The sequence below is a fragment of the Eurosta solidaginis genome, chromosome 1 (genome assembly GCF_040869045.1).
Source record: "Eurosta solidaginis isolate ZX-2024a chromosome 1, ASM4086904v1, whole genome shotgun sequence".
Classification (NCBI taxonomy): domain Eukaryota; kingdom Metazoa; phylum Arthropoda; class Insecta; order Diptera; family Tephritidae; genus Eurosta; species Eurosta solidaginis.
In genome coordinates, this window is record NC_090319.1 from 331,071,031 (window position 1) to 331,084,281 (window position 13,251).

The 13,251-nt window shown below is 42.6% G+C and overlaps 1 protein-coding gene across 4 annotated transcripts in view; it reads left to right on the top strand.

Moving 5' to 3' along the window:
* Positions 1 to 343: 343 nt before the first annotated feature.
* Positions 344 to 13,251, top strand: part of LOC137237863 (platelet binding protein GspB) — a 66,623-nt gene continuing 53,715 nt past the window's right edge. For all 4 annotated transcript variants that reach the window (XM_067762169.1, XM_067762171.1, XM_067762172.1 and 1 more), the window contains exons 1-9: positions 344 to 2,142; positions 2,210 to 2,388; positions 2,447 to 2,608; positions 2,690 to 2,829; positions 5,304 to 5,485; positions 5,575 to 5,978; positions 6,292 to 6,623; positions 6,687 to 7,131; positions 7,323 to 7,355. In XM_067762169.1, the coding sequence (XP_067618270.1) occupies positions 1,249 to 2,142; positions 2,210 to 2,388; positions 2,447 to 2,608; positions 2,690 to 2,829; positions 5,304 to 5,485; positions 5,575 to 5,978; positions 6,292 to 6,623; positions 6,687 to 7,131; positions 7,323 to 7,355 (2,771 nt within the window). In that variant the 5' untranslated portion in view covers positions 344 to 1,248. The remainder of the gene's footprint in view (positions 2,143 to 2,209; positions 2,389 to 2,446; positions 2,609 to 2,689; positions 2,830 to 5,303; positions 5,486 to 5,574; positions 5,979 to 6,291; positions 6,624 to 6,686; positions 7,132 to 7,322; positions 7,356 to 13,251) is intronic.

Here is a 13,251-nt window from a genome sequence, read left to right on the forward strand (position 1 = left end):
TGTAACTTTTGTTTTTATAAATTTAGCTTTATTGTGTTGGTGGCTTCGAGAGAAAGGAGAAAGATGAAGAAATTTCTTCGCACTTCTATTAAGCGATATATTGAACATGTGTTTATCTATTTTGTGGTATGATATTGTGTTCAGTACGAAATTAATACCACAGTTTTAGATTCTAGTAAGCCAAAAATGTTTGCGTTGGTGCTTTGTCAAATTTGCCAGGCCCTTAATATGTTTAACTTGTTGTGTCCTTTTGTCGTATGATTACTGTACAATTTTCAAAAACGTTGTATATGAGCTGTGCAACTGTGCGCTTTTTCCGAAACACAGCAACACTGTGGCGAACGATGGTAATCGACGGATAGAGAACGAAGCGCAGAACGAGGAAATTTCATACATCCTAGAAAAAGGCAAAATTAAATAATAAAACTATTTCCATGTATATAAAACATGCATATTATGGATGTTTATTAACTTCTCAACAAGTTTAATGTAAAGTAAATGTAAGGTTATACTGTGTGGATGGGAAAGCAGTGTTTGAAAACTTGCTTACAGTGCAAAGTTTGTGAAGCTAAGGCGGCCGAGTGAAAGTGTCGCTGAAATTCTGGACTTCGCTTGCCCCGCAACGCTTTGTGCTGTTTTTATTTTATGCATTTGAATGGACTGTGCTTTTGGCAACAAATTTGCAACGAACGGTTTTATAAGCATATTGTAATAAGAAAAAATGCATAGAAAATGACTAGTAGTTACAAATAACTTGGTACACTATTTAAGTGCATTGGAAAATACGGATGATAGAGAATACGGAAATACTAAAGTAGCGAATACCAACCGACGAACAAGTTATCGAGCAAGTGGCGTGTGCGATCATTACATACATTCCAATAAAAATTTGCATTATTTGGAAAAGCATGCATTATTTCGATAAATTGCACAAAAATATTTTAATATATCTGTAAACAATAGTTGAGTTACATACATACACTAATAATTATAGTGAGCGACTGATATATGCGCCATCGTTCCCTGCATTTCTTCTTCAGCCCACTGTGGTGATTGAGAGAACGTACACTACATACGAGCGCGAAAGATCATCGTTGCCGTCATTAAGGTGCATACATATATGAACGTATACAGCTTGATAGATGTACTAAAGCAGCATCGTCCATTCAATTATATTTAAATTATGCTGCTGCAATCGTGGTAACAATTGCAATAACAGGCAAACAATAACAAGTGGATAACTAACTAATGGATGCACGTAAAACTAAACAGTTACATGTGCGTGTACGACGCATCAAAGGGAATTCGTCGACGTCCAGTTCTTGCAGCCCAAATACTGCCACGGTTGCTGATGTCGCCTCTACATCAACCAAGGCGATTGCTTCAATTATTGACAGCATGGAAACCGAAACTCCATGTACAAGTAAGAGTAGGAAAGCCACCACAACCAACTCTAACCGATCGTCGCCATCAACATCAGATGGTGATGATTTCGCTACCGTGCATTTTAAGCTAGCAGCCGCATTAGAGGCGGCTGCTGCAAATGCCACCGGTAGTGGGGGAGCTGGTGCTACCCTACTCGATTGGCAAAGCATGAAATCGGCGCTTATGGCTGAAGCGAAACCGACTTTTAAATTAAGAAATTATAACGATCAAAAGTCTGAAGGCAATGGTACTGATAGTCCACATGAGTCCTCGGATACGGAGCTCCAAGATTTTGCTACAGCGGAAACTCAATTAGGCAGTGTTTTATTAAAGCCGCGGCATGATAGTGATAGTTGCAGTACAAGTTCCAGTGATGAAGATGATGATGTGCCTGAAATATTGCTAGTTTCGCCCGAACCAAATGCGGATACCATGGATGCTGATCGTTCAATGTTATTGTCTAAGTTGCCGTTTTCGGATCCAGGTGTTTCTGTCGTAGATGATAAAAATCCAACAGCAGCATTATCTAAAATACTTTCCTTGCCACCATTTGACCCGCATGCACCACATTTGCAAGTGCAGTTGATTATCAAAAATGTTGTTTCACTTACTCAATTGAGTCAACGAGAAGACAATGTAATTGAGGTGGATATTAAGAAGAGCCTTATTGCAGAATTTGCGGTTAGTAAGAAGCATCGCACACTCAGCCCGTTTATGGTAAACAAAATATTACTTTGGCTTATTTCTGTGCATAACTACTGTTTCTTTTATATTAATGCAATAGGATGTATCAAACATACATGTCAAACATAGTAATGATGAGTTCTTCACATTTTGCTCTTGTAAGAATTGCCTAAAGTATCGTGAAATTGTTATACATATAATGGTGGAACAATTCAAAACAGCGCATATGGTAGTCATGTTACTTGATGTGCTAATAAAGGCATATGGCCCAATGCTCAAGTAAGTCGAAAATCTCAAGCATATACCGTATAACAATTTCAATACTTCATTTCCACAGGAATCGAACCGCTTACAATAAGTTTGAGAAACTATTAGACGCCAATAAAGAGATTTATTGGATAGCTTGTGGGTTTGTCTATAATAAAAAGGCTGAACATATGGATTTCATATATGATGACTCCTTATCAGATAATATGATTTTCGTGCTATTTAGTTCAATGTAAGTTATCTTAAACTCTGCTTATCACACAATTCAATATAAATAGTTTGTACTAAAACATAATTTTTTTTATAATTCCAGTCTTATGGTAAACAACCCTCTGTTGCTTTTGCAAATCTTAGCTTTTCATGTTGAATGCATTGTTAAAGCATATGCGGAAGGTTTCATAGAGATTGTGGAGCCTGAAAACAATAAAATACCAGCAGAAGATATGTTAACATGTAAGTTTAATTATGTTTACCCCTGATATATTGATGGTTACTCCGCCGACAGGCGTGTATAAGGTGTGGCAGGGCCCATATTTTTATTCAAAAATGACGGCCACTGTTGTTGTTGTAGCGATAAGGTTTCTCCCCAAAGGTTTTGGGGAGTGTTATCGATTTGATGGTCCTATGCCGGATACAGCTCCGGTAGGCTCCGGTAACACAGCACCATTAAGGTGCAAGCCCGACCATCTCGGGAACGATTTATATGGCCACATTAAACCTTCAGGCCATTCCTCCCTCCCCACGCTCAAGTTCCATGAGGAGCTTGGTGTCGTCTGTTAGTGAAACAGGATTCGCCGCGGATAGGTAAGGTTGACAATTGGGTTTGGAGAAGCTGTATATTGCGCTGGCAACCTGAAAGGGTTGCGCTATACAGCCCCTTGAATCTGGTATTTTAGTCGCCTCTTACGACAGGCACACCTACCGCGGGTATATTCTAACCCCCTAACCCGCTGGGCTAATGACAGCCACTCTGTTGGGTCTCTTCCAAGCCTGACAACCGACCAATACTTTTTAATACATTTTTTTTTAGCGATTTAATAAGCGATTAGCTGCTATATTCGAGCGGCAATGACGGACTATCCGCCGAGTTGTCAAATACGTAGGCGAAGGCTGGGTAAAGAACATGTATCAACTGCTTTGTTAAAGCGTATGCCTCAATATTCGACCTTAATTTAGTCTGCCCAATCTAAAAGAAAGCCGATCCAGCAAACGACGTCAATTACTAACAATACGAAAATCGACACTCACCATACTTTTGTCGACTTGAAAGCAGCCTTTGGTAGGAATTTAAGTTATTTGCAAATACAATAACTGTGCCAAATGAAGTTGAGCAACATCACCAGCTCCGTAAGGTTTGGTGAAAACCTATCCGAGTCATTCGAAACCAACCGAGGCTAACGATTTTTATATTATTGGCTCAGCCCAGCGGGTTAGGGGCTTAGAATATACCCGCGGCAGGTATGCCTGTCGTAAGAGGCGACTAAAATACATAATTGAATCAAGTGGGTTGTGTAGGGCAACCCTTTCAAGTGGTTGCCAGCGCAATGTATAGCTTCTCTAACACAATTGTCAACCTCACCTACCCGTGGCGAACCCTGTTGTTGTAGCGATAAGGGCTCTCCCCGAATGTTTCTCGGAGTGTTAGTGATATTTATGGTTCTGTGGCGGATGCAGATCCGGTAACTTACGATAACAAGCACCATCAAGGTACTAGCCGACCATCTAGGGAACGTGAAGTATGACCACATGAAACATTTAAGGTCATACCGCCCTCCCACCCCCTAGATCCCTGTGAAACTTGGGGTCGTCAGAGCCTCGGCTGTTGAAGAAACAGGATTCGCCACGGGTAGGTGAGGTTGACATTTGGGTTGGAGAAGCTATATATTGCGCTTGCAACCCCTTGAAAGGGATGCGCTACACAACGCCTTGAGTCGATTTGGTATTTAAGCCGCCTCTTACGATAGGCATGCCTGCCGCGGGAATATTCTAAGCCCCCTAACTTGCTGGAGTTTCCAATCCTTCCCAATCGTGATCCTTTGTTCTAAATTACCCTACAAATTGGCGGCTCCGAACGGCATCTGCAACGCACATGAATTTTCACTTAGCAGCTATTCATGGCAAAAATACACTCTGAGTGTTTGCCAAATCACTTCCGGGAAGCAACCCCGATTCGAAATTTTGTTTCTATTTGAAAAATATTTTTCTAAATTTTTTGATGTTGCTTTGCCTGGGAGTGAACCCAGGACCCTCGGTGTGGTAGGCGGAGCACGCTATAACCCACCACGACGGCCTCCATTTTGGGGTAAGGATAGGTAAATTATGTATTGCTCGGTGAAATTAAGATCTATAGATCTAACATTTCTCCACAGCAGTTTTTTTCAAAACGCCCGCCTTTAAAATTATGAGAATTTGGATTAGATTAGTAGTTTAAGTGTGCGGTCGAACTGCAGTTATTGTAGGAGTGGTACCTTTTATGTCAGAGCAACACGTTCTGCGGTAAAACTTTGCCAACAACGCGCGTGTTCGTTGAATAAAATATTGACATTTTCTGCTCATCAGTTTCCAGTGAAACAAAACATAAAAAATATTATTGCGCAGTTGATGCGCATTGTCAGGTTTAGTTTAAGCAACATACTATTAGCTGAGTCACATTATTGCAATACTCCTAAAATTAGAGGGATGGGGCGAACACACCCCTAGTGAACTTCTGAAGAAATTAATGTTGTTTTCAGATTTGATGGAAGATTTTCTATATGCGGGTCATTCGTAAGAAAACTCTTGGTTCAATATGGAGAGACCACATTAATAATGGCGTGGTCTTTCAATATAATGACTTGACACATTTTGTTGAACTAAGACAAAATCATTGAAGACTTAAACGTGATATGTTATCATACAAGGAATAATTAATTATATGTATTTTACAGACATACTGGATGGTTATGATGATTTGTGCCGCATATCTGAACAAATTTCAAGTTATTTGTTTGCATTTGAAAATGATTTCCTACGAAAATTCAATTTAACTTGGAAATTGCTGTGCCAACGTTTATATCAATTGCATGTGTACTCCACACTTACTGATACAATGCTGGCCTGCATTATAACTGTAAGTATATTAATAATTTGTGATTTAATCTAGCTTAAAACCACATTTATGTAACTCCATTTGTATATTTCAAATTTGATCACATAAAGCTTAAAGAGGATGAGTTAACATCGCGACATGCCACATTAATTAGAAAGTACATCCAATTCGATGATAAAATGACATACGTTGAGAAACGTTGGTCAGAGGTTTGGAATGAACTAAATAAATTTAATTTGTCTGAAGCGGAACGCAAACGTCGAAAGTGTTTATTAAATGTGCATCGCATATTCGATACCGTAGTGCAGGATGCTATTGCATTCTCTTTGAAAGAATTTGACGATGATAACGATTTTTATGATTTTCAATGTTTAGAAAATAGGCGTCTAGCTTGGCAAAATATAATGGCATATACGAAAATGAAATGGCCGGATGGATTTTTTAAGCCGCCTAACACATTAGTGTGCGATGACAAGTGCAAGAAATGCAATGTGCTTTTGGAATATCACATAGAGTGAGTAGATGGTGTTTCGTTTGCAATATTGAATATCGTCACTTCGCCAGCAAAATAGGTATATGTTTAACAGTAATTGTTCAGTAGAGCAAACAAATTTTTGCAAAACTTTGATAGTAATTTGAGCATCCAACAATAATAATAACATTAATCTAAAATTTAATTTTAAAAATTTGACAAAGAGAAACATAAAACTACTTTTGTAGGCGCAACGACGGTGTGTACCATTATCAAGGACGTTGAGTTACTATTTAAGTATACATCAAATCGTAAAATCAACAATTTTCTTACATTTAAATTCCATTTTTACTAGAAATTGCAAATGTATAACATGCTCCATAGCTGGCGGTCCATTGCCACCACGCCGAAATGCTGATCACAGTTGTTACAAGTGTTTGGCACAGTCTCTAATAGAAAAAGAAGTTAATTTATATGAGTCGAAAATATTAAACGTCTGTACAAGTGACGACTTTTTGTCATTTGTGAGAAGCAATAGCAAACGTGAAAAAAACGCCACGACACTTGATGACCTGGGCGGTGGTGAAGGCCTTTGTAATACGCTATCTGGTATTGTTGGGAAAACTGACGATAAAATGGAGTTGGGTCAATACCATGTAGCCTGGGCTGTTTTTCAACATTTTCATAGTATGTGGTATCAAAATTTTATTTTATTTTTGCCATTAGTTAATAAACTTATTTCATGCACAGATCGTAAGCGTTATAGGCATGCAACTATTGAGGAAAAATATTTTTGTAAAGATTGTACGAGTCCCGCATGTTTGTTGGCACTTAAAATACTTAACAATGAAGTGGCTCATACATTATCACTACATTTGGTGCAGTACTATCAACAGCTGTCGATGAGCATCGAAGAGTTACGTGCAATACTGCCAAACATCATGTTTTACAATCGCAAAATGATTGCATTCAACATAGGTTTCGATTTAACCGATGTGCATGATCTTGTTGTAAAAATCTATTGGACGTTTATAATATCACTTTATGCGAGATATTTCATGGAGTTCGATATCAAATGTCCATTAAATTTAACACCCTTCGCGTTGGTAAATAATGATATAAAACTATGCACGGATAAGATAGTAGGCAATAAGGACGATACGAAATTTGTAAAATTTTTGGATAAAATCAAAAGGTAGGCATATGTGAAAGCATAAACATTATTATCAGTAAAACAATTATGCAAGTACTAAGTTCAAATTGTATTAGTGTTTACAAAACCTTTATTGACCTATTATTCGTTTGCGAAGAGTAATCTAACAGAAGAAAAAGCTTTGGTTATTATAAAACTTTGCTGTAATATTTTTTTTTATTTTCTTCCTACAGTTTATCACCGTTCAAAAGCCAAGTAGAATCTGAGTAAGTAAAATAGATATGATAAAATTCAGTAAGATAAGCCCTCATACCTTGTCGATGTCTCTTTGCAAACTTATTCTAAATTCGTATCAATTAACGTTCTGCCGGCCGTCGTTGTGTAGGAGCGTGCTCCGCCTACTACACCTAATGTCCTGCGTTCCGTGCAAAGTAATATAATAAACTTATAACTTGGTGTCGACCCAAGGCAGCGGTGGTATGGCAAACACTTTGAGTGTATTTCTGTTATGAACAGCTTCTCAGTGAAATATGTCTGCTTTGCAACGCCCGTCCTAAATCGACATAAAACATGTAGATGCCGTCCTGGCATCTACGTCGTTTCGCCTCATAGGAGGGCGGCGGGATGTCGGTGACCAAGAACTGCCAACCCCCTAATACAGGGTGTTATGCGGACCGTGCCTATTGGACGATTTGCAGCCAGGGGATAAATTCGGCTGTATTCGAACGGAGCCTTCCCGATACCGGGCCACTTCGGGAAGTATTGATGGCCTTACCACAGTGAGGGGCGCTGCTGTGGCTGACGGTTCTTTCCCCGTATATAATACTGGACCGCTGAGCCCGCTTTGTCGGGCAGGTGGTCGTACGACCAAGATGAACGACTCATTACCAAATTGTAATAAGGAGGATGATAAGAGGAGGACTGAGCCGCAAGCCAAGCGAGAGTAGTGCTGATTCAATGAACTCCGTGTTTGAAAAGCACACAAATGAAAACGGAGTAGAAGAGTGGAGAAGGGTACGGAGCAGAGAAAGTAAAAGAGCTCTCTCGCAGTACCGTGCAGCACTAAGAATTGTCCAACGCCTGGGAGCAGTGGTCGACCCAACACAAGTGGAGATTGAGCGCTTGGAATGGGCGCATGAGGCGGTAGAAGTAGGTCGAAGGCAGTTCAAAAGGTTTGCTGCTAGAAACCCTCGGTGCTGCAACCGGTACAAGGAGGAAGAAGCGTCGAATGGCAGAATGAAGCAGCAACGTTCGGCGGAAGGCGACAAGCCTGCTTCCAAGAGGCAGAAAGGACCCAATCCCAGAGCCACGAGGCAGGGCAGTCGCATAGACAAGAAAAGTAGGCCCAAAGCTGTAAGACAGATGGGCCCCAATAGCGAGGTAGCAACTACCTCGAAAGCTACGAGTTAGAGGGAAGTTCCAACTACGGAAGTAGTAGATAAGCCAAAGGGAGATAACGCTAAGACTCCGGCTTTCTCGGAGGTGCTAAAGGGAGTTAAAGCTAAGACTCCGGCTTTCTCGGAGGTGCCAAAGGGAGTTAACACTAAAACTCCGACTTTTCCCGAGAAGATGAGTGATGTGGCAAAGCAGTCACTGACTGTGGTGCTGGTTGATCGTAGCAGTCCTTTCGGACAGATGACTACTGAAAGGTGGAGATCTGTAGAAATGGAACTTATTAGCTTAATGCTTAAGATGATGCGGGAACAACCAAGTAAGCCCCTTCCAACCTTTGATTCGGGGGGATGGTATAATGGTGTGAAGATGATAGCGTGCGACAACATCGCGAGCTTGCGGTGGCTGGAGGAAGTCGTTCCAAACCTCTAAAGGCAAGGCACGAACGCGCGGTTTGAGGTGGTGGATAAAGCGCAAATCCCCACGGTACCAAAAGTTAAGGTATGGGTACCATGCGCGATGAAGTCGGAGGATACACTGCGACTTCTGCAGAATCAGAATCCGAACATACCGACACAGGATTGGAAGGTACTTACTGTATCTCGGCCTACGGAGGAAGGTCAGTTCTAGATCTTCCAAATAAACAAGCAGGCGGAGGATATATTGTACATGCAACTTGGAAAAATGTCCTTTGGTTCAGGCAAAATTTATATGCGACTCAAGAAAAGAAGTCCCGAGGATAAAAATCCTAACACGCTGGAAGTGGGCGAAGTCGAAAAGGACCTCAAAAGCCTAAGGGAAAAAAACCAGGTGGAGGTAGCCGATGTCACCACGAAGGTGTTAGAAGAGGACCAACAGCCAGATGGTGCTGTGAGTCGCGCAGAGGAACACCGGCACAACAGTTACAAGAGGCTGAAGGGGGCTTCGAACACTCTAAAACAAAAGGGCAAGGGGACGACGACGACGTCACGACGAAGGTGCTGGAGGGGGACAAACGGCCAAATGGTGCTGCGAGTCCTTCAGATAAACCTCCAACACAGTAAATTGGCGTCGAGCGAACTCCTAACCCTTGAGGAGGGTTCGTTTGACGTGGCGCTGATCCAGCAGCCGTCGCTCTCATCGGGAGGAAAGGTTTCTGGTTTAGCGCGCGCGGATTAGGCGTTTACTATGCGCAAACGGAAGGATGGGTGCGAGCCGTAGTAATGGTAAGGAAACAGCTGCATTCATATATGTATGCTGCCTAATTACACTACTGAAGACCTCGTAGTGGTGGCCGTTGAGCAAAAGAATAAGCAGGTACTTATCCTGGCATCCTGCTACATAGCTCATGCTGCGGAGGTTCCACCGATGGAGTGCAAGAGGCTAGTACAGGACGAAGGGCGCAAAGAGCGGTTGGTCATAGACGCGGATGCAAATGCGCACCACAATGCGTGGGGAGGAGCAGATACGAACGGGAGAGGCGAATCTCTATTTTGTTACATCCTGCAAACCAATTTGCAGATAGCCAACAGGTGAAATGTCCCTACATACATTGGCCCAACATCCAGCAATGTTTTGGATATTACACTGAGCTGCGAACGTGATACATCAAGGTATGATTGGATGGTTCTTGAAAGACCATCCTTCTCCGACCATGCGTATATCAGCTTCAGCAGCCCCTTAAAGAGGGTAGAGAAGGGAGGAACCTTTAGACACCCTAAGTCAACAAACTGGACTAAATTCCAGAAACAGGTAGAAACGAAACTGGGACAACCCAAAGAGGTTGCCAATGTGGAAGAACTGGAGGAGTCTAATGAATTCCTAACTAGGACGCTTATGACTGCGTATAACAAAGCTTGCCCTCTAAGAAGATTCAGAGGAAAAGCACAGCCGCCATGGTGGAGCAATGAGCTGAGACTTCTAAGAAGACAGGTAAAAGAAATGTTGAAGCTAGCAAAGGCCGCGCAAAGCGAAGTTTGTCGGGACGAGTACATGGATCTACTGAGGACCTACTAGCGTGAAATTTCCAGGGCGAAGAGAATCTCATGGAAAAATGTCTGTACGGACATAGAGTGCTCCAGCGAAACAGCACGGTTGAGACAAGTCCTAGGTAAGGGAAATATAGTCCAGGGACTAATAAAGAAAGAGAACGCGGAATGGTCACGTAATAGCGAGGAATCCCTTGAGGTGCTTCTCGATACACATTTCCCATCGGGAGATGGTTTAGAAGAGCCAGCAAACAGCACTCACACTTCGATCACGGAGCGGGTAGTGCCGGCCATGGTGACCGATACCAAGATCGAGTGGGCAGTGAAGACGTTTTCTAAGTTTAAATCGCCATGCCCAGATGGTATATTCCAGGCCAAGCTACAAGTCTCAAGTAGGGCGGTCGTGAAATGGCTTAAAATAATATTCTATGGGTGCATAAGACTGAATCATGTACCGCACTCTTGGAGAACCGCTCGTGTAGCTTTCCTACCAAAGGCGGGAAAGATTGGTCACGTGTATGTCAAAGATTATAGACCCATTAGCTTAACAGCATTTCTGGTCAAAACTTTTGAGAGGCTGATAGATTGTGTACATAAAGTCCAACGTGGATGAAAAGCTGCTCTCCACAACACAACATGCGTACACCAAAGGCAAGTCGGTAGACACCGCATTGCATAGGGTGGTAATAAGCGTAGAGAAAGCCCTGGAATATAAGGTATATGCTCTAGGAGTCTTCTTAGACATTGCAGGGGCTTTCAATAATGTGTATAAATGGGCGATTATGGATGGTCTTAATTACATTAAAGTACATCCAGCCTTAACCAGATGGATCGGCTGCATGTCAAATTGCAGGAAGATTACATCACAATGGGGATTGTACGAGGCCACGAAATCAGTGGACAGGAGAACGCCGCAGGGAGGGGTGCTATCACCTCTGCTGTGGACGCTGGTCATCAACCAACTGCGCAGGCGATTTGATGAGGGACCCGTAAAACTTACGGCTTACGCGGATGACGTTGCAATTGTCGTAAGTGGAAAGTGCCTTCCAACGATTAGCTCTTTGATGGATCGGGCGCTTCGGGATATTCATACCTGGGCATCAAATGTCGGGTTGAAAGTCAACGCGGATAAGAGGAATATGGTCTTGTTTACAAAGAGGTACAAGGTCCCAAATCAGACCTAAGTTAGGAGGGGTGACCCTACAGGAGAAACCTTGCACAAAGTATCTAGGAATCATCCTGGACAGTAAGCTGTCACGGAAGCTCAACGTGGAGGAGAGGGTGAAGAAGGCTTCAACGGCACTCTATGCATGTAAAAGAATGCTGGGGTGTACATGGGGCTTATCGCCCTCTCTTTCTCATTGGGTTTTTACAGCGATTGTAAGCCCTATCCTATACTATGGAGTTCTTGTTTCGTGGAAAGCCACACAAAAAGCAACCTACCTCAAAAAATTAGAGGTGGTATGCATACTATCAGCGCTTAGCATTACGGGAGCCCTGAAAACAACCCCGACAGCAGCACTGTATGCCATTCTGCACATTCCACCTGTAGACCTGGTAGCAAAGAACAGAGCTTTAACAACTGCAACCAGGCTCGGTGCCTCGGGTCAGCTTGAGCGCCGACCATACGGCCATAGTAGTATAGCGTCATCAATCACAAGACGAACAGACTACCTGATTCCCTATCTGCGCTTTGAGGGAGATCTTAAGGCCACAATAGAGGTGGACGGTTGGCGCAAGGGTGCTCAAATGGCGGACGAGGCGATACATGTGTACACAGATGGTTGCAAAGTAGTGGAAGGAGTAGGGTCTGCGGTATACTGTGCTGATTCGGAAATAAACAGATCATACAGGCTGCCGGATTACTGTAGCGTTTTCCAAGCGGAAATAGTAGCCGTAACCAAAGCAGTAGAAACCCTGGAACAAAATAGCCCAAGCTGCAACTTTTATATTGACAGTCAAGCAGCAATTAAGGCAATAATCTCGCATACTACAGCATCTAAATGCGTGTTAGAGTGTAAGCAGTCCCTGGAGAGCATCGGGACAGGGAGAAGCATACATCCATATTGGGTCCCAGGGCATATGGGAATAGATGGGAATGAAAAGCGGATGAATTAGCTAAAAAGGGCGCATCCCTTGAAGCTTGCTCCGTAGACGTCCCAATTAGACTGTGCGAAATTAAGCGAAGGCGAGAGGTGCACATGATCGATCAAGCATGAAAGGCGTGGGTTCAAGCGCGGGGCTGTCAAGTGTCGAAGATTATGTGCAGGTCTTACAACCTAAGACTAACAAAGTTAAAAATAAAATAAATGTAGGGCGCGATAACCTCCGAAGAGATCTAAGGCCGACCTTCTCTTCCAATTTGCGTCGTGCTCTTGATTTTCCCTACAAATTGGCCGGACGGGACCTACATTAGGCTTGGTAAGTGATAGCAGATGTAGGAAGTGCGGGTTGGAGGAGGAAACGATCGAGCACGTTCTGTGCTCTTGCCCTGCGCTTGCCAGGCTAAGACTCCAGCTATTAGGAGTGATACAGCTGCCAGATCTAGAAGCAGCAAGTGGCTTAAATCCTAGGAATTTTCTAGTATTTGCTAAGAGGACGGAGTTATTTTATAACATAGGTCCTGGTTTTTGATAGGGTTTTTCAGTTTGGTGTTAAAACAAACTTCTGGTAACACTACGGACTTATTCAGTCTATGTGAGGTTCTCATGGACCGGCCAGTTCAACCTAACCTAACCGCCGAAATTGAAGAGAGATGCCGGAAAAACTTACCTGGTTCAAAAGAGGCATAAATATTAAAATA